Source organism: Mauremys mutica, chromosome 5 (assembly GCF_020497125.1).
Source record: "Mauremys mutica isolate MM-2020 ecotype Southern chromosome 5, ASM2049712v1, whole genome shotgun sequence".
NCBI classification, from domain to species: domain Eukaryota; kingdom Metazoa; phylum Chordata; order Testudines; family Geoemydidae; genus Mauremys; species Mauremys mutica.
The window spans coordinates 58656280-58681646 of record NC_059076.1 but is presented as its reverse complement, the minus strand read 5'-3'; the positions used below and the strand labels follow the sequence as shown (position 1 = coordinate 58681646).

At 40.4% G+C, this 25367-nt stretch overlaps 1 protein-coding gene and 1 long non-coding RNA gene across 3 annotated transcripts in view; one reads left to right on the top strand and one right to left on the bottom strand.

Moving 5' to 3' along the window:
* Positions 1-2976: 2976 nt before the first annotated feature.
* Positions 2977-13171, bottom strand: LOC123371443. The gene is made up of 3 exons (XR_006579799.1): positions 13029-13171; positions 11935-12090; positions 2977-6436 (listed from the first exon to the last, which is right to left on the bottom strand). It is a non-coding gene; the product is annotated as an uncharacterized LOC123371443 (long non-coding RNA).
* Positions 13172-13224: 53 nt separating this feature from the next.
* The window catches only part of OTUD4 (OTU deubiquitinase 4), a 53055-nt gene continuing 40912 nt past the window's right edge, over positions 13225-25367 (top strand). Inside the window, exons 1-4 of one of the 2 annotated variants that reach the window (XM_045019071.1) lie at positions 13225-13310; positions 15347-15857; positions 16777-16860; positions 21155-21205. In XM_045019071.1, the coding sequence (XP_044875006.1) occupies positions 15693-15857; positions 16777-16860; positions 21155-21205 (300 nt within the window). In that variant the 5' untranslated portion in view covers positions 13225-13310; positions 15347-15692. The remainder of the gene's footprint in view (positions 13311-15346; positions 15858-16776; positions 16861-21154; positions 21206-25367) is intronic. The other variant, XM_045019070.1, reaches the window with a different exon arrangement.

Genomic DNA, 25367 nt, shown 5'->3' with positions numbered 1-25367 from the left:
AGATCTTGTAGGTGTTTGTCTCTGTCTGAGGGATTGAAGCAAATGCGGTCATCTTTTTAGGGCTTGGCTGTAGACAACGGATTGTGTGATGTGTACTGGATGGAAGCTGGAGGCATATAGGTAAGTATACCAATCAGTAGGTTTCTGGTATAGGGTGGTGTTTATGTGACCATTGCTTCTTTGCACTATAGTGTCCAGGAAGTGGATCTCTTGTGTGGACTGGTCCAGGCTGAGGTTGATGGTAGGGTGGAAATTGTTGAAATCCAGGTGGAATTCTTCCTGTGGGTCCATATGATCAAGATGTCATCAAAGTAGCATAAGTAGAGGAGGGGTGCTAGGGGATGAGTGCTGAGGAAGCATTGTTCTAAGTCAGCCATGAAAATGTTGTCATACTGGGGAGCCATGTGGGTACCATAGCAGTGCTGCTGACCTGAAGGTATAAATTGTCCCCAAATCTGAAATGGTTGGGGTGAGGACAAAGTCACAAAGTTCAGCCACCAGGTGTGCCATGGCCTCATTGGGGATACTGTTCCTGACAGCTTGTAGTCCATCCTCTTGTGGAATATTGGTGTAAAGAGCTTCTACATCCACGGTGGCCAGGATGGTGTTTTCAGGAAGATCACCAATGCACTGTAGTTTCCTCAGGAAGTCAGTGGTGTCTCGAAGATAGCTAGGAGTGCTGGTAGTGTAGGGTCTGAGGATAGAGTCCAAACAGCCAGATAATCCCGCTGTAAGAGTTCCAATGCCTGAGATGATGGGGTATCCAGGATTTCCAGGTTTATGGATCTTGGGTAGAATACCCCTGGTCGGGCTCTAGGAGTGTGTCTGCGTAGATTTGTTCCTGTGCTGTAGCAGGGAGTTTCTTAAGCAGATGGTGTAGTTTATTTTGGTACTCCTCAGTGGGATCGGAGGATAGTGGCCTGTATAATGTGGTGTTGGAGAGTTGTCTGGGATCCTCTTTACAAATTATATCACTGTAGATACATTGCTCAGGACGGTGAAGAATTTTGGGCCCTGAGCACTGTAGTTAGGTTGGCCTAACCTTCAGTTTAGATATGGCTAGGTTGACAGAAGGATTCTTCCATTGACCTAGCTACTACCTCTCCAAGAGGTGGATTAACTATGGTGACAGAAAAACCCCTTCTGTTAATATAAGAGACGTCTACACTATGGTGCTATAGCAGCACAGCTGCAGCGCCGCAGCTGTACCACTGTAGTATAGATATACACTTAATCCCAGAGCTGGTGGAGGGAAGCTGAGTAATTTGACAGACAATTAAGTGATTAATCTAGCAGTGAGAAGATGCTGGCTGTCTCATTTAGTCACCACTCTGCTGCTTCAGACTAGCCACTGGGATGAGCTAATTGTCCCTATCATGTCAGAGGAAAGCTGTCACTGCAGCACTCTAAGAGAGGATGCCCTTCTGGAAATGTTAAGAATTCCAGTGACATGAGCTGAGTGCAAAGACGAAAACAAATTCTAGGTGTGGTTGCTGCCAGAAGAATAAGGATAAGGTGTTAAAGTGGTAAAGAGAATTATATAGAAAAGGCACTTAAAAATCAAGCTAAAATAATATTAAAAATGAGTGTTTTTTTTTAAACTGAATATCCTGAGCCCTATTTACCTAAAGGTTGTACTGTCTGTATGGATATGTTAACCAATATACAATGAACTAAGGATGTGTCGGAATTCCAGCTACTCCAAGCTTGCTGAAATCTGTACATCTCAAAATCTGAGTTTGGCCTTGTCTACACAGAGGAAACTGAAAAGCATAGCTATTCCAGAATAATTTAGTTATTCTGGAATAACTCCCTCATGTGGACACTTATTCTAGAATAGTAGAGATTTTATTCTGGAATAATTACTCCCTGCTTTGTGAGCACAGTAATTATTCCAGAATAAAATCACTTTTATTCCTGAATCAAGTGTCCACAAGGGCGGTTATTTTGGAATAGTTAAATGTTACTGATTTCATTCAAGCTGCTCTCTATAATACATATATTTCTGTATATTTCAAATATGTTGGTTAATTGTCTACAACATTCACAAACCAACAAAGTATTAGTATTTATGTTTACACAAGATATTTTGTAAGTACTAAAAAAATGTTAACTGGAAGGATGGAATGGGAATTTAATGCAGATAAAGTAGCATTATATCAGAGAGAAATATTACAGCATATACTATGTAACTAAAAAACAAAATATTTTGTTTTCATAAGCACATGAAATATTTTCAAATACTGTAGTAAAAATCATATTTTAAAAATAAAAAAGATGCACATTGAACTTTACAAAATAATTCTATGGGTCCAAATTTATGCCTTGCATAACTTCAGTTAACTGATTTATTTCTGATTGATTTTAGTGGATTTATAGCAAGGATAAATTTAGTCTGGGATTTTTATTTTTTGTAACTAGAGCCGGTAAAAATATTTTAAGTGACCTTTTTGGACATAAAACGGCCTCTCTCAGAGTCAGCATTTTTTGTGAATTTTTTTTTTTACTCAACTGGAAAAGAAATTTTTTTGTCTTTTTACTTTTCTCCTTCCTCCATTTTTCCCCCACCGCCCTGCTTTTTTTCAGTGATGAAAAGGGAAGTAGAGGGAAATGGTATAACAAGAAATAAGGAGAAAAAAAAAAAGAGGAAAAAAGAAAAAAGGAAACCCCCAAATTTTCAAAAATGAAAGTTATTCCCTTTTGAAATCTGTGAACAAAAAAAGACTTCAAGAATTTTTTTTAGGGGAGGGGGGATTTTTTCCTCAATTTCTCTACCATCTGTAGTTGTAACCCACTCTTAGCGGTAACACCTAGCCTCCCGTTATCTGTTCTATCAGACATGCTGTTATGGCTTACATAGGATTCAGTTCTGTGAGGTACTGAGCACTCTGGCCCTGATCCAATAAAGCATGTGCTTAAGCACATATATAAACATTTTATTAAGATGATGTTAAAAAAAAAAGTCAACGGTACAGAGTTTAAGCGTAGAAGGGAATAACGTACAGATTATCAAGGGGTGCGAAATTCAGTTTAAGATCGGATGGCGTAAGGAATACATGATCTGCAATATCCTTGACTGGGGGTAAAAGGTTAATGGGCCAAAGTACAGACATTGAGATATGAGGGTCTGTTGTTCATATAAAGACTATGTTCAGGTGTGGAGTATAATGAGTGGATACTATGATGAGGATGGATTGACCCTCGTTTGGTGAGATTTAATGTTCAGTGAGTTTATGGTTCCAGTTCATATGGTCCATACGGTCCCTTTCTCGTAGTTGATGCACGATGTCGCTCTGGCTCACGCCTCCTGGTACTGTTGGTGGCCAGTGATGTGTTCGGTGTAGATGTCTCTGGACCATTGGATGGTGTCTGAGACCATGAGGCGCCGCATGAGCCGTGCGTAACGTCGACCAATTCCGCAGGTCCACAACACATGCTCGTTGCAAGTTATGCAAGGTGCCCAGGGCTCCGACAATCAGGGTGTCCATCTGGACCTCGTAGCCCTTCACTCTCAGGGTGTCGGCCAGGGGAGCATACTTTTCCAGCTTCTGAGCTCGGGTTTGCGAAAGGCCGGGGTCCTGTTCTCAAAGGAGACCGTGACGTTGACGAGGATGATCTTTTTCTGGGCCTCGTCAGTGATGACGATGTCAGGTCGCAGCTGGCTGTCAGTACCCGGGATGGTACAGTTCATGGCCACCCCCACCAGGCCCGGTGTGATGACTTTCACCATGCGGTTCTGGATGGTGTTGTGGCGCAGCTGCCAGGCTCTGGAGAGGGGCTTGCAGCTGCACAGGACGTGGAGCAGGGTCTCATCAGAGTAGACGCACTTCCTGCAACGCTTGTCTCGGTTCCCGTGGCGGACGGCTCCAAACCAACAGACTGTAAACAGATGCTGGGGCTTTTCTTATGATTTTGTATAGCACTATAGAAATATTTTTTGTAGAAATTTCATGCAGGACTTGTGAAGAGACATCTTGCCAAATAAAAGTGATTTATTATACGGAATGAAAGGGTCTGTCAAAGTCTCAATAAAGGTTTAGTTAAATTTGGGAGCCAATGTGACCTAGACAAAAAGACAAGGAGCCAGAAGAGTAGAGCATTTTCAGGCAGGGTGAGCCATTGACTAAGTGACTTTAGGCTAATTACTTAACTGCTATGTTCCTTAGTGAAACCAGATGTAATACTGGGTCAAAACATACATCCACACAAAATGTCATTGAGAAACAGATGCTGAACTCTGGTTCAATTTTCCAGAGTAAATAAATTACCAAAAAAAAAAAGTGAGAGTTAAACATGGCATTAAAACAAGACATTCCTTCAACAGCCTTACTAAGTCAAACTCAGATTTAACTGCAAAGAAAGCCAACACAACTGCAATGTTTTATATTAGAGAGCCAAAAGCCAGCCAGAGATACACACTTCTCATTTGTACTTTATTATGAAAGGCTCATTTTAGAAAAAAAGGGCCAAATTCAGACTGGTGTAAGCAGATGCAACCTCACTGACTTCATGAATCCCAATGAAAACAATGATTACATGGAGTCAGAATTTTCCCAAAGTGACACAAAGATAAAAGAAGAAATGAATGTTGACAATGTTGCATAGATTCTTTGTGTGTGTGTGTTTCAACAGTTAGGTCATTTCGGACCTTTAAAATATTTTAAAGGCCTGTCTTCCAAATCTGGACCTAGAAATAGGAGAGAGAATTTCTTAACACTGCATAGGACTCCTCCGCTGAACAGAACAACTACAGTAGTACGTGAAGACCCATGATAAATGGAGAATTAGCTTGGCAGTTAAAGCACAGGACAAGGAATTGGGAAACCACCTGGGCTCTATATTCAAATCTGACACAGACTTTGTGTGTGACATTGGACCTGCCACTCCATCTCTTGGCACTTCAGTTTCCACATCTGTGAAATGGGGATAACACTTAAAACTGAAGCACATAGTTGAAAGATCTTTGAATAAGACAGGTACATTCCCAACTATCATAGTCGGAGTCCTATTCCCCAACATTTAAGGCATGTACAATAGCATATCATTAAAACAGATTCTGTGTTCAAGAGAGTAGAAAGGTGTACAGCATCACGATCCCTTAAGTGCTCCATCAACTGCATGTATGATGCAATTTACATAAAATGAACACTTGAGCCCTATGCTTAGAAAACATGCATGAGTCCAAAATTAAATAGAAAGATCATATACTGGGAAAATAGTTTAAAATTTAATTTTCTAGAAGTGGTTCGTACAAGATCATGTGCAGATGCACAACTGTATTTTCAACGAAAGTGTCTTGTGTGTTACACTTCTTTTTACCATCTTAATCTTGGATCCTACCTTGTGTACCCACTTTACACACCAGCAACAGATCTGGACCTACTATGGCATAACCAGCTATTGAAGCATCACTCTAGCATACAAGGAAACTCTGATGGCATAGATCCTGCATAACAGCTCAATCTTATGTCTCCCTGCAGCAGACACAGGGAGAATGGCGGGGGAAAAAACGGGGTATAGGTGGGGCCTCCCTGTACTCCCTGTACTCTGGCAATCCCCAGCTGCTCTATTTGCTCTATTTGCTCCTTGGGATAGTTAACAATTGGTGCAATGCCTGAGGACCGACCTAGTCCAGGATTGCCTCCTCTGAACCCTACACTCACAAATTGTGCTGCCTCCTCCTTGCCTGTAGCCAAGGATCTAGGCCTTTATTTAATACTTATGGTTTCCTGTCAACAAGTATTGGCTGCATTCCTTCCAGCAAAGTGTCTAAAGTTACTGCTGTACTCATTTACCCTCATCTCACACTTCAATATGGTGAGTGTTGTTATTTTTCTAACATGTTAAAGGATCTAATGCCATCTAAAGGATAAGGTATTGAACTGCAAAAATACAGTGCTATTAAAGACTGTCAGAAACACATGACCCTAAGGAAGAATATGCATCTGCAACCTGCTTGCCTGGAACTAGAGATAGTTACTGTGGCAGAGAACAGGATGAGTGCCAAAAGACTTCACTCTGGGTGTCAATAGGATGATAAGTACAGTTCTTATTAGCTAATGAGGTTGCCTGATTGGAGTGTTATCTCACTCGGACACCTGGCAACCCTAGAGCTTTATCAGCAACCTGAAATTTCTCCACCCTCATTTTAAAGGTATTAGTGAATTTTACTGCATTCCCACTTAATTCAATCACGTCTGTGTTAGCACTAACTGCTGCCCATTTAAATACTAAAAGGAAATAACATCTACACAGACCATATAAATTATTTTAAAAAAGCATATATGCTCTAGATGTGAGAGGACAGATATGGGAACACAGTAGTCAGAACACAGACATGGGAATCAGAAGATCTGGGTACTATGTGCGGTTCTGTCACAGACTTCCTGCATCAGCACTGGCAAATTGATGAAAATCTTTCCCTCAGTTTCCCCACCTGTAAAATAAGGATAACAATTCTTAGCTGCCTCTTAAAGGTGCTGTGAACCTTAATTATAGTTTGCAGACTGCTTTGAAATCCTCAGAAGAAAGGCTCTTAAGAAGTGCCTAAATAATTTTCTGTATGTCTCACTAATACAATATAAGTGTATAAGCTTTTAAAATTTTATTTGAATCTTGTTCAATTACATTACAAGGCAAACAATAAATATTCTGCAGTGGCATTAGACACAAATATGATTAGATATATTTGAATCCATTTTTGAGCCTTTCCAAGTAGAAAGTCTCCTCTAGTCATCTACAGCCTTCCTGATCATACCCAGTCTGTGGAGAAAAGCAACTTTGCTCTCTTAGCTCTCTACATACATTACCACAATTGTCAAAATTTGTTGGTTCTCGGGTAATTTCCCCACTCTATAAACTAGGTCCCTGTCCACAAACTTTGGGTATGTGGGGGAAGAAACACTCTCCCCTTGACCTCAACACTAACTACTACCAGATATCTCACCTTCTGTTTCTTAGCACAGTACTTGAAAAACTAATCACCTTCTATTTTATGATCTTACACATAATAATATCCTAGACTGATTCGAGCTGGATTTTTTTCTGAACAGGAACAGAAATAGTTTTTATCCACATAATTAAGATCATATATTTTGCTGAAGATTACCTCCCTTTTCTCATCTTATTTTCCTTGGCCTCAATATAGCCTACACACTGTGGAGCATTCCAAACTCTTGGGCTTTCACCATTGCCTTTATAAACATCCCCACTTCAACTACATGTTTACTCATTATATTTGTATAGATTATAAATACCTCTTGGCAGAAAACTTGCCTTCTTTTATGTTTAAAGTGCCATTAATACCTCTAGCACTATATAAATATAAGCATTTCTCTCTTGAAATGGCTCTAGAATCTGGTCATAAATAAAGTTTACAGACATAAGCATGAACTTGTCATGACCAGTAAATGCCTAGTTAGTTTTTTTTTTAAATTAATACATTCCATTTCATAATGGCAGTAGGACAACTTTACACAGGATTATTGCTATTTTCAAGTTGTATTAAAAAGGTCACTGAACTTCTGGACATGCGCATTACAATTAATCTGTATTTTTTTTTAGAAATACATGGTGCATAGTTTCTGAATTATTAATGTATATTTAAACATAAATAGTACTTAAGCCACCTACAAGAAAGTACCACTCATATGCCCCAATCAAAACCAAAATAGTTAAGTCTAACCAAATGTTGTCTGAGTTTTAATTTATTGGGGATTTTGAAAGGTTAAATAGCCACAAATGTGCATATCTGAAATTATTTCCTATTCTTTTGTGAGAAATAATGGCTTAAAACTAGTAGTGAATAGTTATTGATTTTACTTCAGGCTTATACTACATGCTCTTTCCCTCTTTATTAGCCAATATAACATCAGCAAAATTAAAAAACAGAGGAAGTGAGACAACCACAAACAGCAGAACTGACAAACAAAACCTTTGTCACTTTAGATTTAGGACATGCACAAAAGTTCAGAACTATGTTAAGTTTGGACTGCTCTGATGCTCTACAACAGGGGTAGGCAACCTATGGCACGCATGCCAAAGGTGGCATGTGAGCTGATTTTCAGTGGCACTCACACTACCCAGGTCGTGGCCACCAGTCCGGGGGGCTCTGCATTTTAATTTAATTTTAAATGAAGCTTCTTAAACATTTTAAAAACCTTATTTACTTTACATACAACAATAGTTTAGTTATATATTATAGACTTCTAGAAAGAGACCTTCTAAAAACGTTAAAATGTATTACTGGCATGCAAAACCTTAAATTAGAGTGAATAAATGAAGACTCAGCACACCACTTCTGAAAGGTTGCTGACCCCTGCTCTACAAAGTAAAAGGCAGTGTTTTTCCTGGCCAATGATGTACATGTATTCCTCAAACTCTAAAGTAAAAAAATGTCCATGAGAAAAAATGAAATTAGAGTATCTTTAAGGAATTATCTGTTTTCTTTTTAGTTTTCAGGGAGCCGAATGTATCACTTTTCTAAACTTCAAATACTAAAACTCAAGACATGGTTTCTGATCCGTCCCTTTATTAATATTCTGAACATGGACACATTTTTTACCAGATGCTTCTGATTTTGATAAGATGAGAAAAGTAAGTGTGCCTTTGACAATTCAAATACAAGAAAATTATTTCCCCCAAATTAGGGACTGATCATGAAATGGGATCAGACCCTGCTACTCTATTCAGATTCTTACACTACACCCCTCACTGTGGTATCAGAGCGAATAAAATGCTGTGACTAGCATGTCACATGTAGTTCTTTTCCTCTCTCTTTTCCTGTCTACTTGGAACAGAAGGTGATGATGTTTGTCGTGGTTCTTAGCTCTAATAGGAGTGCATTGTATGTCTTGGCCCTTGTAGTACAGTTTCATTGTGCCCAAGGAATAGAGTTGTTGACTGCAGTGTTTGTCCCAGAGCTTTAAGTAATCCTTTAAATATTGCCCAGATCATTAAGCTCCTTAAAAATAAGAACTGAGACCTTGAATTTGATTTTGATATTCTATAGGGAGCCAATGTAGTGAGATGAGAATAGGACAGCAGTGCCTGCAGTAGCCCATGTTGTTGGGGAGGTAAACTCCTGCAAGTTATACAATTAGTAGTTTTCTGGAGGCTGACGGTTTCATATCCAGGTAGAATGCATTGCTGTTGTCCATCTGGGAAGTAACTAAGGTATGCAAAACTGAGAGTACGTAGGTTATTTTTAACTTGGATGGGATACTGACTCCGCAGATGGTAGAATTATTCTTAGATCCTCCGTATTATTATCCAGTAATATGTGGTTTTCATCAACGTAAGCAACAAATCCAGGCCCTTTATCAAGGGCCTGCCTTCCTCTCTGACAGAATTACAGAAGATGTCAGTGAACACAAAGGCCCATAGAATAAATTCTCTACACTGATTGCTTTGCTCATCTCTCATGTTTTAAGCCTGATCCAACACCCTCTGAAGGCAATGGGAATCTTCCCATTGCATTCAATAGGTGTCAGTGAACCATTTGTTCTACTTTAGAGGGTTATGAAAAGAATTTAATCTTTTCCATCAATTTTGTTTACAGTTAATAGTCAGTTAAGAATGGTTTGAGTATGTGTATGTGTGTGTGTCAAGGCTGATTCCCCATTCTGGCACTTTGAGTGCAGAAGGTGGGGGCCCGCAAGGATTTTAAAAATTAATACTGGCCACTCCAGGTTTGTATTAAACTCCCAAGGTTACAGCTTTTCTCTGACATTGGCTTGGTAAACTCTGCCACCACCCAAATTCAAAACCTCTTTGAACCCAGGAAGACGCACTTGGGAATTCCTTCTTATGGAGTACCCTCAAGCCCTCCCCGCCCCAGGGAAAAGCTGAGAAAGAAAACAAAGGAAATTAGCTGTTGCCACCAGCTAATTAAACAACATATGCACAAACCTCTTAGGACACCAACAATCCAATCCTGTTCTTAAAAAAAGGTATTTTTTTATTAAAACCAAAAAAGAAAGAAAATACTTTTGGAACTTAGGCTTTTGCTAGATTTTAAAAGAGCAGTTCCAAAAATTAAGCACCCAAAGTAGCTTTCTTGGGAGTTCAGCTTAAAGATTACAGGCAAACAAAAGCATCTGGGGTTAGCACAGAGGAGTCCATTAGCCATAACAAATAAACAGAAATGACCCTAATCGAGTCTTGCTAAACATTTCTGATCTACTTACATATTTGGGAGTTCCAAATAAGTAGTTCTAGGTATGATCTAATGATTTATGATCATACCTGGCTTAAAGCAGAAATTCTCATAGCATAACTGCTCCCTGTTCCCCTCTTTCTCAGAGAGAGAGAAAAAGAAAGACAGAAAGGGGAAGTTTTTTTCCCATTTTAAAAAGTTCTAGCCTTCCCATTGGCTCTTTTGGTCAGGTGCCCACTCCCTTTCCTTTACCTGGGGGATTTTGTTAACCCTTTACAGGTAAAGCAAGCAGAGAACAGCCACCAAGAGGGACTTCATAGCTAGCTGACTGGGTGTCCATAAAAGGGAGTTACCCCACTCCCCCTTCATTTATCACAGTGTGAGTGTACACCAGTTCAAAGTATTGTATAGGAAGAAAAATACTGCTTTTTTTCAGTAGAGGATCTCTAGGTCATCCTGAGTTCACCCAGAGCAACATTTTTTTGGAATCTGTTCTAGACATTAAAACCAATGAACAGATCCCTGATTCATCAGCATGTATTCTTCAGTTGAGAGTCAGTATTCAAAAGGAAGAATTACACCCAAAATTTAAAATGAACTCTTCCGATTTGGGAGAAAGATTCTGGGAAAACCCTTGCTTGCTATTTGTTGCATTCTCAACCTGCTAGAAACATATGACTAGATAGTGATACCCTTACTCAAATTGAGAAATACCTTATTCTAAAGCATGAGGGTTGATGATCTTATTAACATTTTCCTAGGTAGTTTAAATGCTTATATTGGTTTCCACTGCTTTCTTGATTCCTACTAAACTCTTTGGCTCATTAATATTTTGTGGTAACAACCAACCTTTTATCGGTTTTAATTTGTTGCTTTTTAAATTAATCGAATGGCCCTTTGTTCTTGTGTTACAAGACAATAAGTGTGTCCAGTTGACCTTCTCAACACCATTCATTATTTTATATATTCTACTACTTATTTGTCTCCTCTCAGCTAAACAGACTGGGTCTTTTAGATACTCTTTATAAAGGAAGCCTTTTCAAATCTCTAATCATATTCATTGCCTTTCTCTGGATCTTTCCTATTATTTTTTGTCATACAACAAAAATAAAGATTCACAAAGAATCACCTCAAGAAAAAAAACTATTATCACACTAAAGCTATTCTCTTGATCTCCTGTCTAGAACTTCCCCTAGTTCCATTTCTCCCTGTCTTCCCACTACAGATTTAAAGAAATTGTACATATATTCTCACATTCTAACTGAGAAAGGGCAACCAAAATTAGATGGAGTGCTCAGGATAAGAAGGTACCATCTATTTGTGTAATTAAACTTAAAGTGAGAAAAGAAAGTTAAGGCTGCAAAGTCAGGTACTCAAAAGTAAGAAATGCCAGATTTAAGACTATCCATGCAACCTTAATTTGCTCCCTCATTGTTACATTAATTACATAATTGCATACTATCCTCTATCTCCTCATACAATCTCAGTCTGCCACAAGCATCCTTGCCCCAGTCTGTCTCAATCTTCCTGTATCTCCCACTCCTCCTACAATCTCAGTCCTAGGCTCCTTGCCCAGCCAGTCACAGTCTTCCTCACCTCATAGTGATGGCCATAGTGATAGCCAGGTCTTTTTCCTGTCTGAATATTTTTTTAAGCATATATCAATATGTGTAAATGGTTCAAATTGTTCTTTCCAATACACGTTACTTGCACATCTACATTGAATTTCATCTGCAGTTGCCTTGTCACCAAAACAAACAAAACCAAAAATTTGATACCTAATGACATTTGTAGATCATCAAATTGTTCACTCTGTTGTAGGTCATATCCCTTCCCCACAACCCTGTGTCTTCAGCAGGGACTCTCTCTTCCTATATGTTTGTACCAAGCCTAGACAAAGGGGCCTTGATTTCAGCTGGAGTCCTTAGGTACTGCTGTAACACAAATAAGTAATAATAAATAGCTTTGTTCCATCCCTCTGGAAAGATTCTCACACTTCTCTAGCCTTGATTAACCTAAATGTTTTCTTGCTGCTTTTCACTAATGGCTTGTCTACATAGGAAAGTCATACCATGTAAGCTAAGGTGTGAATTAAAATCATTAGAGTTAGGCTTGGAAGGATTAGATTTTTGTTGGTAGACATGAATTCCACTGTATTTATATAAACAAAAATATATTTCTATAAATAATCATTTAAATGTACAAATAGGCAACATAAGAGAACTGCTGCTTGAGAACTTACTGGTTTGATTTAAGGCAATTTACTTAGTATGTTTTGACATGTGACTTGACAATTTGTGTTTTAATAGTTACAAAGCTTTTACTTCTTGAATCTCAACATCTACTATCATTAAGTGATTATTGTCTGATCACTCATAATGTCCCAGGGAAGGGAAGTCAGACAATTAAAAAAATAATTGTTTAAAAAATGCTTAAAATAAACATTATTAGCCGTTAAAGTTATAAAAAATAAAAATCAAATTCTGCCAAGCCTAAATACAGCAACAACAGAATAAAACCCCAGGCGGACACCCAGTCTCTGGTGGAAGAGACTTTTTCCCATTCTAGCTTATGTTGTTTCGGAAGGGATTTAAACTAAACACAAAACAGCAACAACAAAAAAGCTACTTTTAGTGCAGAAGAAGAACGCGCACCCAGGGGATTATACTGGTCTAACTATATCAGTTTAGCTAGTAACATGTGCCGTGTAAACAGTCCCCCCCCTCACCCCGGTAATATCCCAGACCGGGCTAATCCTCCAGGGAGCGCTCCGGCTGCGCCCCGCGCCATCTGAAGCCCCCCACCCGGCACTCCGCATTAACTGGAGCGCTCAGCGATACCCTGGGGGAGCGAAGCAGTCTGCGGATTGTACCATTAGCTGCTTCCGCGGCGGTGCGTGTGAAACACCCGCTTCCCGACGCTCACAGGGGAACAACTCGACTTGCCACCGCGCCCCGCAGAGACATGGTGCAGGCTACAGCCACCAGCACAGGTGTGGCCGGTGGAACAAACCAACAGCAGGCGACGGGGGTGCCCGCAGCATCATAGGAAGGCGACGCGGGAGATTGAAGTGGCTGCGCCGCCGCCAGCCAGGGGCCCTCGCGAGGGGAGGAGGAAGGGAGAGTCCGAGCCTGCTGCGCCCGCCTCTCCCTCGGTAAGTGCCAGTCACTGCGCAGGGGCAATTCAGGGGGCTGGAGCCAGCGCCTGGCCCGGCGGCTCCCCGCAGCTGGGGCCGCTCCGCCCGCAGGCGGGTCCTGCTGCTGAGTGAGACCAGGGCCCCGCAGTGACACACACGGCACCAGCCGCCCGGCCCGCTAGCCCGGCCGCCGCGTCTCCCGCGCTCCGTGTGTGCCCCAGGCCTAACACACCCGCCCCTCGCCACAGCGTGCAGCCGCGCTAGTTGCACCGCTTCCACCTCAGCGATCGCTGCAGGCAGAGCCGGGCGCCGCTCTAGGGCGGCCCAGGCCCGGCAGGGACCCGGTGGCCTCTCTGACCAATAAAGCAGAGTGTAGTCGCGTGTCTTTTTTGGGGGTGTCGCAGCGTTTCAGCCGGTGTTGTGTCCCCCGCGCCGCTGTGTCTGCACTGTACGTGTGTGAGGACTTGGGGACTCCAGCGTTACGTTAATTCTGTTCGGAGGCCTCCCGTTGTAGGGAGACCGGGCTGCTGCTTGCGTGGTCCCGCAGCCGACAGGCTTTATTGGCCCTGGGGCCTAGTTCGATGGATTAAATTAAAAGACAAAATGAGCAAGTCTTAGTGAAACTGAAACTTGGGTGGTCTGGCTGTTGTGGGTCAGTGCGTCTACTTCTCGGCTCTCTGAGCTCAGATCAAGTGTGAGTAGTCTCTTGGTCTATCCAAGGCCGTGGTCAAGCGTCTTGATGGTTTTGGTCTTTTGGCCTCGAGATGAAAACCTTGTCTGTGTCTCTGGACCTTGAAGTAAAAAATATTATCTAAGTTATATCTGTTCTTATCAGTTTAATACCTTGCCACGTTTGTGACTCCAGAGCTGATTCTGTTTCTTGGAACACCCCCTCCTCCCAGTGTTCTCAAATGTTTTTATTGGTCTCTACCACTAATATGATGCTATGCTGGCTGGGATTTGCCTTTCGTTAAGGCAAAGCATGAATGTGAGTGAAAACACTTGAGGGGAAAGGAAAAAAAAAGGAAGAAAGGTAGGACGCTGGTCCTGAAGAATGCCAAATAAAATTGGAGGCGCTCCCATGGAACTTTATGGGTGGTTATTGTAATTTGCTAGGCCTCAAGCCAGTTGAAATGTAAGAGTACAATATAGCAAAAAATGCAACATACCCTTTTAGTAGAGGATTGACGATTTTGCACTGTTTGGAATATCACTAATTGTTGACATTGCAGGTTAACTGGCATAATACTTACTTTTCAATTATGCTACCGTATACTAGTTATAGAACTGAAAAGAAAACTGACCTTTCCAATTGTCTTGCTTCTGGTCTTTATTATAATTTTTTTTAATAAAAAGACTTATGAAATGCCATATGAAATTTAAGCCATTTAATTGTAAGGGAGTTTAGCTGAGGAACTGTACCCAACTTGTATGACAACGCCAGAGACACGCATATTGCATTTTTGATTGAACTAATAATCATGTCCATGGAAGTCCCAGCAGCGTTTTGCTGTGAAAAACAAGGCAGGAACTAGGCAAGGAAAAAGTCTCTGTACTACAAGATACATGCCTGTCCTCTTCTTTTCCTCGAGCTATAGACAGCACTAATGTGGGAGGAGTAACAAAAAGAATCGAAACCTCAAGTGCACTAGGCAGATTGCTAGACCAGATACTGAAGCGAGAGTCCTAAACTGTTAAGTATTTAGAAAGAGGGCGGTAGGTGTTTGATATGAAAATCTAGTTCGCTTACTCATGTAAGCGTTTTGCATCGGACAGGGGGATTGTATGCTGTCTCTGCACGTCATGGCAGGGCTGCTGTGCTGACCTGCTCATACTAAGTACGTCCCTTCTCTCCCCCTTCCTACGGGAGCCTTTCTGGCTCGGAGGGTTTCCCCTCCTCAACCCGTGTGCTTCTACTTCCTGCTTCTCTAGAACTACAACTCCCAGTAACATCTCTGGCAGCGGTTTGAAAGTGAAAACAAACTGTAGGTTACCATTTCTTGGCAGTGGTAGTAGCAGCACATGTCCTTTCTCTTTTGTTTTCCGCCTTGCAGCTTGGGTGTGTACAAGAGGAGCCAGCAGTAATCATCGCCCTGAAGAAGGGGTCGGATCTGGACCCCTCGAGTTACTTTCCAGGAGCAGTTGTCGGGCCCTCTAGGGAGGCCAGAAAGCGAATCTCTTTAAGGCGCTAACAATCCAGATTATGCAGTAAAAATCCGCCTGTGAGTCCCACATGCAGTTTGACAACGTAAGGCCAGCTGTTGTTCCTGCTGCTGCTGCCCCGATTGTTGCGGAGGGAAGCGCTCTTCACTTCCACCGGCTGCGGCGTTTTCCTTTACCTACCCGTGGGGCAGTCTTGCCATGTGGGGCTAGGATTCTCTGCAGTATTAAGCAGTAAATATGGAGGCTGCTTGCAAGCCAGATGGCGGGGATCAGAGTCATCCCAGCAGCGGCGTGGAGGCTCGTGGGGACTCTTCTATGGACAGTTACTTGCGATCTCAGGGTTTATATAGAAAGCGGGTTGCTAAGGATGGATCCTGTCTTTTCAGGGCTGTGGCCGAGCAGGTAAGTAGTTATTTAAGTAACCATAAGCACTTTAACGATGGCGATATCTGGAGGAAATGGATCGCATTAGTGATGAGAGTGAAAAACGGGTGAGTGGGGATTAAAGGAACACTAGTTTTGGCAAGGGAAAGCACCACATATCAGAGAGGGAGGAATTCGACATATTGGTATGTGTGCACAATCCTCCTGTTCCACCTAGGGAATTTAGGTTGAAGTTTTGAAACACCCCCCTCCGTCCCAGCAGTGCATTTTTAATGTAAAATTAGTGCAAACTGGAATTAGCCACCTGATATAAAAACCATCCAGGAAAGCGCTTTAAAGACCTTCCCTGCTTTAGATTGTGTGAATGAGTTTGCTGAAGTTTTGGAGAAAGATGATCTTATCGTCATGTCACACTTCCCCCTCACTTCAGTGAAACAGCATTTTGAAAAAAGTGTCTTAAATACGAATAGCAGTGAGAGGACTAGTGCTTCAGATTCTGACCCAGGTTTCCTGCTCATTTTGAGTGTTGATACATTACTCACATAATTTTTCTTCCACTAAACTAAAATTTGGACTCTAATTCTTTGTTTAAAGTTATTCTGATAGTGGGAGTTTTCTTTTAAGGGGATGATACAGGAAAAGGGGGAAACAAAGTCTGATGGACAGCTACTACACTGTCAGTTCTGTCAATAAATATTGATTTCATATTAAATATTTTCTAAATTTACTGTATATTTTTACGTCATTTAATTTTCAATAAGTAGCCAATTTAATTTTGTACAGTTGTCAGTTCTGAAATAAATATTCATCCAAATTGATTCTTTCCAAGCTTACATTTAACCTATATTCATTACATCATCCATTCATTAACTTCCATCAAGAGTCTTAACAAACCACAGCTTCTCTCTTCCTCTCCCCCCTTTCCCCCCCTCTGTAGGTGTTGCACTCACAGTCTCGGCATGTTGATGTTAGGAACGCCTGTATAAATTATATTCGGAAAAACAGAGAAAAATTTGAAGCGGTAAGTAAATGCTGTGTTTCTTCCTAAGTATTTTCTTTCTCTTTATTTTCCTAGCTCTGCCCTGCTGTTTTGTAGCCGGGTTTCTAATGACTAGATTCTACCTAGGTAGGAGTTTAAAGCAAGTGACCCTAAAAAGGAATAGCTGCTGCTTGTTAACTATGTTAGATGGAAAACACAGTCCACACCAATTACTAAGATTAACTAGTAAGAAAATGTTAGGGCAGTATACCACCACCTTAATGAAGCATAAAGCATAAATAAAAAAGAGCAGGATAGAGTAATGATCAGTTACCCAGTATTGGGGTGCCGGCAGGCTTTCTGTCATCATCAGGTTGGATCTAGTGAATGTTCTGCATTTACCCTCCTCCCACCATCTTTGTTATATACACATCCTTTATATTTTGTAACGTCATTCAGGCACAAATTATTAAAGCTACTGTATTTTAGAATAGAATATTCAAAGTATATTGTCATGCATATATCATAACTCACCCCAAATCCTTCTAATACATTATTACTTATTCTGCTAGAACTCTAATTGGCATCTTCTTATCTGTTTTTTTAACCTGTGCTACCTTCCCCCTTACTCAATTCAACCATCTTTTCAATGCTTTAATGTGTTCCATTATTTCTTAAAACAGCTGTATTATTCTTACGTATCTGTTTCTTGTGGCCTTGGAGTTGCTATTTGTCTATTTTTCTTCAGTCAGTATCCATCCTCCCTAGTCTGTCTTACTAGGGAGATCCACACCTGGCTAGTAAATCACACATTTGTCTGGTTTGCTTTGCCTCCTTATCCACACAGACCAAGAATCTATGGAAGATAAGGCACAAACCATCTTTATGATTATTATTTTTTTTTGCAACCTTTGAATTTTTTTAGCAGATTTGAGAGCTGTGCCAACAAAACATATACAGAAAGAGGAAAAATTTGCTTTTTCTTGTAACATTTTGTGTGTGTGTGTGTCTGTATGTATGTATGTGTATATATATATCTACTTTTCTAACACTATTCATTATACATTTCTTTACAACTAATAACTAGACTCCATGAGCTTATTGGAAGATCTACATTTCTTGGAATGTGCCCCCCCCAATCCTTTTAAAAAATGTGTATTAGCCATACTAAAATAAAAAGCTATTGAGATGTAGGTTTCCTTTGGTATTGCTCCAGACTATTAATAGATTGCTGAAGAGTGTTACCACTTACTTTATAGCAGTCATAATATAATTATGTAAGTAAATTCTCACATTTTGATGAGTACAGTGAAACCCCGCTATAACGCGATAATTGGGGTCCAAAAATTTGATTGTGACAAATGTGGGGTTGCTTTATAGTGGGGTTATGAAAATTTACCATTTCAGGCTGGTCAGTTTAAGTCTTGTGTTTAAACAAAAAAACCCCAAAAAAACAGTGCTTATCCCAGCGTGTTTTAAACACAAAAGTAGTAATTTAATTACATGTACATGAAAGAAACATGTAAATTCAACTATACTAATCATTGCGCAGAGTGCAAAGTCAATCTGGTTGCATGACTCCATAATTTTAAATTTCATCACTTCTTAAAAAGGCTATCTAGTGTGGTCTGCATGTTTGCCGTGGACTGTTGGCTTCTAGCAAAGTCAAGAATGCTGCTGAGTTGGAGGATTTTGACGCTGTCCACATCTTGAGTTTCCAGCCACCTCAAACTGGCTTCTAGGTGCTTTACTGCCTTGGACACTTTTGGTGGGGGAGTTGAGGTGCCGCCGTCGTCATTAGTGCCACTGGTTTCAGGCTCTGGTGGTGCAGCTTCATTCTTCCCGCTGACATTTGCAACAATTTCGTCATCTGAGATGTGTTCATATATGGGGCAAATGTCATCTGCTGAAAACCAGTTGAGGCTATCGCGATGACTGTGCTCATATTCTCTGAGTGCTTCTTCAGCTAAACGTATGTCGTCTTCAGTGACTCTTGTAAATTCAGGCTTGTCATCGTTACCATCATCGTGTGTAGATGACGGAAAAGCTGGACCAAGACGCTTTATCCAGCATCGTTAAATGTAACATGCAGAGATAGCATCCCAGGCTTTCCCGCCGAGGTGAGAGACTTCTTTCAAGTTGAGTGATGCCAGTGATGTGTCGACGGAGGAGTTGTTATCTGCTACCATCAGCTTGATCATTTCGCGACAATAGTTTTGCTTAAATACCGATATGATGCCTTGGTCCAGTGGCTGGATTTCTGACGTAGGGTTCTTCGGGAGATAAGAGACTTTAATCTTGCTGTCACTACTGACAAGTTTTTCCGCTGGGCGGTGGACAGGGCAATCCAGCAGGAGGAGAGCTTTTTCCTCCTGCTTGAGTTTTCGCAAATGAGGCTGAACAGCTGGTACGAAAGTTTTAAGGAACCAGTCTTTAAATATGCAGCTATTCATCCATGCATTCTTGCAGTTGGTGTATTCAAAGGGAAGGGTCTTCATATTAACATGATGAAAACATCGGGGAGACCTTGCTTTTCCGATCATCAGAGGTCTGACTTTGTGGCTGCCAGACTTGTTGACGCAAAACGAGAGTGACTCGGTCCTTCCTCTGCTTAAAGCCTTCTCATTTGTGACTATCAGTCCTGGTTGCGAGGGTGCGATCGGATAACATTTTAAAGCATAAACCAGTCTTGTCGCAGTTGTAAACTTGATCAGCTGTATAGCAACCTTCCTCCAGCAACTTTTTAAGCTCAATTGGGTGGGAATCGGCAGCCTCTTTATCAGCTGGGCGGATTTCCCCAGACAGAAGAACTTGGCTTATAGTGTGCCTTTTCTTGAATCTGTCCGGCCAGCCGTTACTCGCCTTAAATTTGGATTCATTTCCATTGATAAGGCAATAAAATTTCTCTGCTTGAGTTTTCAGAATAGGGCCAGAAATGGGAACTCTTTCTGAGTGAGCCTGGACAAACCATTGTACAAGGCTGAATCTAGGCTTTCGTCATTAGCAAACATGACCTTTTTATGCTGTAAACCATTTTCCGCTTCAAGAATGCAGGGTAGGCTACAGAGCTTTTCTTCTTTTTTTCCACCCTTGCAGAGAGGACTTGCTAATTCTTAGATCTCTAGCAAGCTGAGTTTGTTGTTTGCCCTTCTTTAGTTGATCCAGGGCGTACAATTTCTCTTGAGCAGAAAATGACTTGTGTTTGCAAACTGGCATATCCATAATGGTAAAATATTGTTTTAAAATATAGGAAATTAATAACAAGTTCATAGGCAAACACCATACACATGTACAATCCGAGAACTAAGTGCAATGGGCCTGCAATGGCCAGGAGTCACTTTATCCTATAAGACCGGAAGATTGCGGTTTATTTATGAATGTCATAAAAAAAGTATTCCGGCAAAACGCGAACAGTATTACAGCTTTAAAGGGGAGCCAACTTATGATCAAGTTATATCCGAATTTGCGTTATCATGGGGAGCGTTATTGTGAGGTTTGACTCTATTAGATTTTTACCATGACTAAGACTGAGATTTGATTAATAAGATGTCATTGATATTAATAGATTTTTAAGTGATTTTTTAATTTTATTATGTGGTCTGATCATGTTACATGGAGTTTTTCAAACATGTAAGAAACAGCGTTCCCCAGTAAGGGGCCTACAGTCTAATTCTTACAAGCAATTTATAGTTTTATAAGGAATGACATGTCTGTGGATTAAATTCTGTAATTGCAAATCTCTGAAAAAAATCATGGAGGATGATTTTGCATCCTACAGTAGCATTTGATTATTGTAATCAAAGGTGGTGCCAGTGGCATTTAGAGTTCATTTACATTTGAGAAATATTTGATAACTTATTATGGTAGGTCAGTGCAGGAAAGAGTACACTCTGTTCATGCTGTTATTGATGTGTAAAGATCCCCAGTGGTAACACTTGAAAACAAAGGTTCCATTGCCCATTTGTTAAATTTTCAAACAAATGCCTTTATGCTTTCTCCTATGCTGCCCCATGTGCTTGGGAGGTGCTCCTTGCAGACATTCATAGATCTTCCTCATTGTTCTTCTTAAGCATCTTGGCAAAGAAGAGTTAGACTTTGGTGTGCTGAGACCTCTATCTATCCTGCTGACCAATATTGTCTCATTGTTTCTTTGTACTCCTACATCTGTTTTTCAGTATCCATCTGTTGCTTCTTGTCTTATGCTTAGTCTGTAAGGTCTTTGGGGTAGGGAGCATCTTTTTGTTCTAGCATAGTGGGGTCCTGGTCCATGGCTAGGGCTTCTAGGTATTATGGTAATTAATAATCTAATAAACTATTTGCTCTCATATTTTTACAGTTTATAGAGGGTCCATTTGAAGAGTATTTAAAATGTTTGGAAAACCCACAGGTATGTATTACTTAATTAAACTTGCATTATAGAATATATCTATTTTTTTTGGTTGACTGAAATTAGCTTAAGATATCTCAGTGCATTATATGTGGATATATAGAATGTGTGTACAGACACATTTGATATATACATACACTGTTTTGGAGTTTGAATTTATTTGAAAAAAATTCTCTTTCAGAAATGACAGTTTGAAAGATCATAAAATTATATGTGGCTAGATGCTCACTTCTGTATTTGTTTTCTTTTTGTGTGGTATGACAACAGTGTATGGAAGAAGAGGACCATGGTTTCTTAAGCAGTTTTTGTTTCAGTCTCTGGCTGCATTTCCCGTTTTCCTTCTGTCATGGTCTCTGTCACCACCACCAGCAGTGGTACCACAGTTGGCACAGGTGTTAGGCCTCTGCTTACCACATGACTGTATCTCTCTTGATGGTGTGTGAAACCTATGGATTGAGAGACTGCTATTCCGTGGAATATTAATTTACCTACAGTACAGTTGCTATGTTACTCTGAAAGGGAAACATATTTTTTTAAAAATGAACCAGAACAGTTGTGTTGCTTTTTTGTTTTGTTTTGACTTTAAATATTCTTTTAAAACCCAAACCTTGCTGGCTTGTGCTAGTGGACAAGCATCAAAAAATGAAACTGACCAGTTTTCTTTATACAAGCTTAAGGAAGTACAAGTGGTCAATTAAAAACCTAAATGGAAATTCTCTGTTTGTTATCTATGGTGCTAACTAGCGGTGAGGAGATTTGTTTTTTGAAAATATGATGTTTAACTCTCCAGAGTATAGGAAAACAAAATAAAAAGAAAATTTGCAGTAACTACATTACTAGATTTCGGAGCGGTAGCTGTGTTAGTCTGTACCAACAAAAACAATGGGGAGTCCTTGTGGCACCTTCGAGACTAACAAATTTATTTGGGCATAAGCTTTCACCTGCTACTATTTTCCACTCCATGTATCTGATGAAGTGGGTTTTAGCCCATGAAAGCTTATGCCCAAATAAATTTGTTAGTCTCTAATATATATAGTAATAGTAGTTGAAAAGATCGGAGTTGCCTTACCAAGTGGGGAGTCAGTCTAACGAGACAATTGAATTAACAGTAGAATACCAAGGGAGGAAAAATCACTTTTATAGTGGTAATGAGGGTGGCCCATTTCAAACAGTTGACAAGAAGGTGTGAGTAACAGTAGGGGGCAATTAGTATGGGGGAAATTACAAAAACTAACGACCCATCCACTCCCAGTCTTTTTTCAGGCCTAATTTGATGGTATCCAGTTTGCAAATTAATTCCAGTTCTGCAGTTTCATGTTAGTCTGTTTTTGAAGGTTTTTTTGCTGAAAAATTTCCACTTTTAAGTCTGCTATTGAGTGATGAGGGAGGTTGAAGTGGTCTCCTACTAGTTTTTGAATATTATAATTCCTAATGTCAGATTTGTGTCCATTTATTCTTTTGTGTAGAGACTGTCCGGTTTGGCCAGTGTACATGGCAGAGGGGCATTGCTGGCACATGATGGCATATATCACATTGGTAGATGTGCAGGTGAACGAGCCCTTGATGGTGTGGCTGATGTGGTTAGGTCCTATGATGGTGTCCCTTGAATAGATATGCGGACAGAGTTGGCACTGGGGTTTGTTGCAGGGTTTGGTTCCTGGGTTAGTGTTTTTGGTGCGTGTGTGTGTGTGGTTGCTGGTGAGTATTTGCTTCATGTTGGGGGACTGACTGTGAGGATTGGCCTGTCTCCCAAGATCTGTGAGAGTAAGGGATCGTCTTTCAGGATAGGTTGTAGATCCTTGATGATGTGCTGGAGAGATTTTAGTTGGGGGCTGTAGGTGATGGCTGGTGGCATTCTATTGTCCTGCAACAAACCCTGGTGCCAACTCTGTCCACATACCTTTTCAGCTCTCAGTCCTAAATTAATTTCAGTTGATTTGGTTTAGTATGAAATTAAACTTTAAAAAACTGAAGAAGGAAAAACTAAAGGTCCAGTCGCATGTCATGTGAGAGAGTTATTGGACAATGCATTAGGGTGGTAATGAATACAGCAACTTTCACTTCTTAGGGCTTGTCTACAGTAGGAGTTTATTATGCCGTGTTAGTTTGTGTGCATTAAAATGACGTGCATCCACACAACACAACTCTGAAAGCATACTAACCGGTTAATTAATACACTTTCAAAGTTCATTAAAGAATACGTATTAAATTAATAGCCAGATTCAAACCACTAACATAATATGCAATGTTAGTATTGACCACAGTTCTTTACCATCTGTCAGCTGTTTGATCTTCGAGAAGCAAGATGTTAGTCTCATTCTAGATACTAGTGGATAGGTATACACACAAAAATAACACCACCAGAAGAATGATTGTTGTTTTTGGTGGCAATCTCTGCAGATAAGCCAAGGAAGTGACTCAACAGGGAAACCTGAACTACATGGTTATCTCTGAAATGATCCCTCCAGTTAAGCATTAAGGCACTCCACCAGTCATTGTGAAGAAGCTTGTGTTTGTTTTCTTTGTCTTACTTGGAATTTGATTAAATAGAAGACTTGAATTCCAGGACACACATTCCAGTACCTTTCCTAATAACTACATTAAAGAACAGAATTTAAAATGTAGGTTCTGAGTGCCAGGTTGCTCTGATATTACTTCTCTAAAAGAGAATCTTGGCAACCTGTTCAGATTTGTTGAAGGAATAGTCAAGGGTGGATTAAAGAGAGCCATTAGAATTAATTTGAACTTTCAAAAAGTCTTTGATAAAGTTTCTCATTGGAAAATATTGGAGTGTCAGAATTGCTTCTCTGCTTTCCTCTTGCATTGGGTGGGGAATTGTGGCAGTTGGTAACTTACTGAAGTCAAAATGTGCCCCCTCTCCAGTTATTTGTGGCAGGGAAGTAATGGCTGCACAGAATCTACTGTCCCTCTTGCACATGGACCCAAGGTCCAGGGATGCTGTAGAGGGGATTGTAGGTGGAGAGTACGATTTAATCCTCTTTATATCCTATGTGGCTATGGTAAGATCACCCACAAGCTGCAGCTATACTAGATAGGAACACATTTTACTAGGGATGTCAACTATTGTACTGCAGGAGAGTGGGCCTCTAAATGCCTGATCCAACACTCACTGAAGTCCACGTTAGTCTTTTCATTGATTTTAATGGGACATGGATTGTGTCCTAACTACCTGGAGTTAAGAAGACTCTTCCCTGCCTACATAGGCAGCAATATTGTGTAATTATCCAGTATGGGTGATTTATACTTTCTTCTGAAATATCTTGATGCTTGCAAACAAGATACCAGACTGGATGGACAAATGGTTTGTAGATGAAGAGTACAATTTAATCCTCTTTAAATCCCATGTGGCTGTGGTAAAATCGCCCAGAATCTGCAGTTACACTAGATAGGAACAAATTTTATAAAGGGACGTTATTTGATTTCCTATTACATTATGCTTTTTAAAGATATTCATATGATACTGAATTTAGAACATCTATAAAAAAAGAAAAAAGGCATAGCAGGGAAAAATGAAATGAAACCTACTAGTTAAACACTGATGGACATGCTTTTCTTATCTTTAGGGTAATAATCATGCAGGGCTTTGGAGCTGTGCTCCGGCTTCGCTCCAGCTCCAGGCAAAAACCTGCAGCTCCATTGCTCCGGAGCTGCTCCAGCTCCGGGCTCCGCTCCAAAGCCCTATTAAATCATGTACTCTTCCTTCTTGCTGATTAACTTAAGGGGCAGGGATGGAAGACAGCAGATTCACATCTCACTGTGATACTTATAGGTGAATGTATGCAGCAATAGCAAGTGGGCAATAATTGGCTATGATACATACAATAAGTTATCTGTCCTTTTTCCCACCTCTCAGTGGCAGTAATAATTGGTTAGGAAACGAAAGATCTTTCAGGATCAAAGGCAAATTTTTTGCACTGTCTAGGCCATAATATCTTTGTTCCCCATTGTATTTAGAAATAACGGTATGACACCTCTCAGAATGGGTGCTTATTTAGGCTTGTTTCTCTTACTTTAATTTAAGACTGCAAGGACAGTTTAAAGGTATTGGGTAAAAATTTCAAAAGCATCTAATAGACTTCTTTTAGTGGGAGGTAGGCTTCAAAGTCAGTTTTCAAAATTCTACCCACTGCTTGCCTAGGTT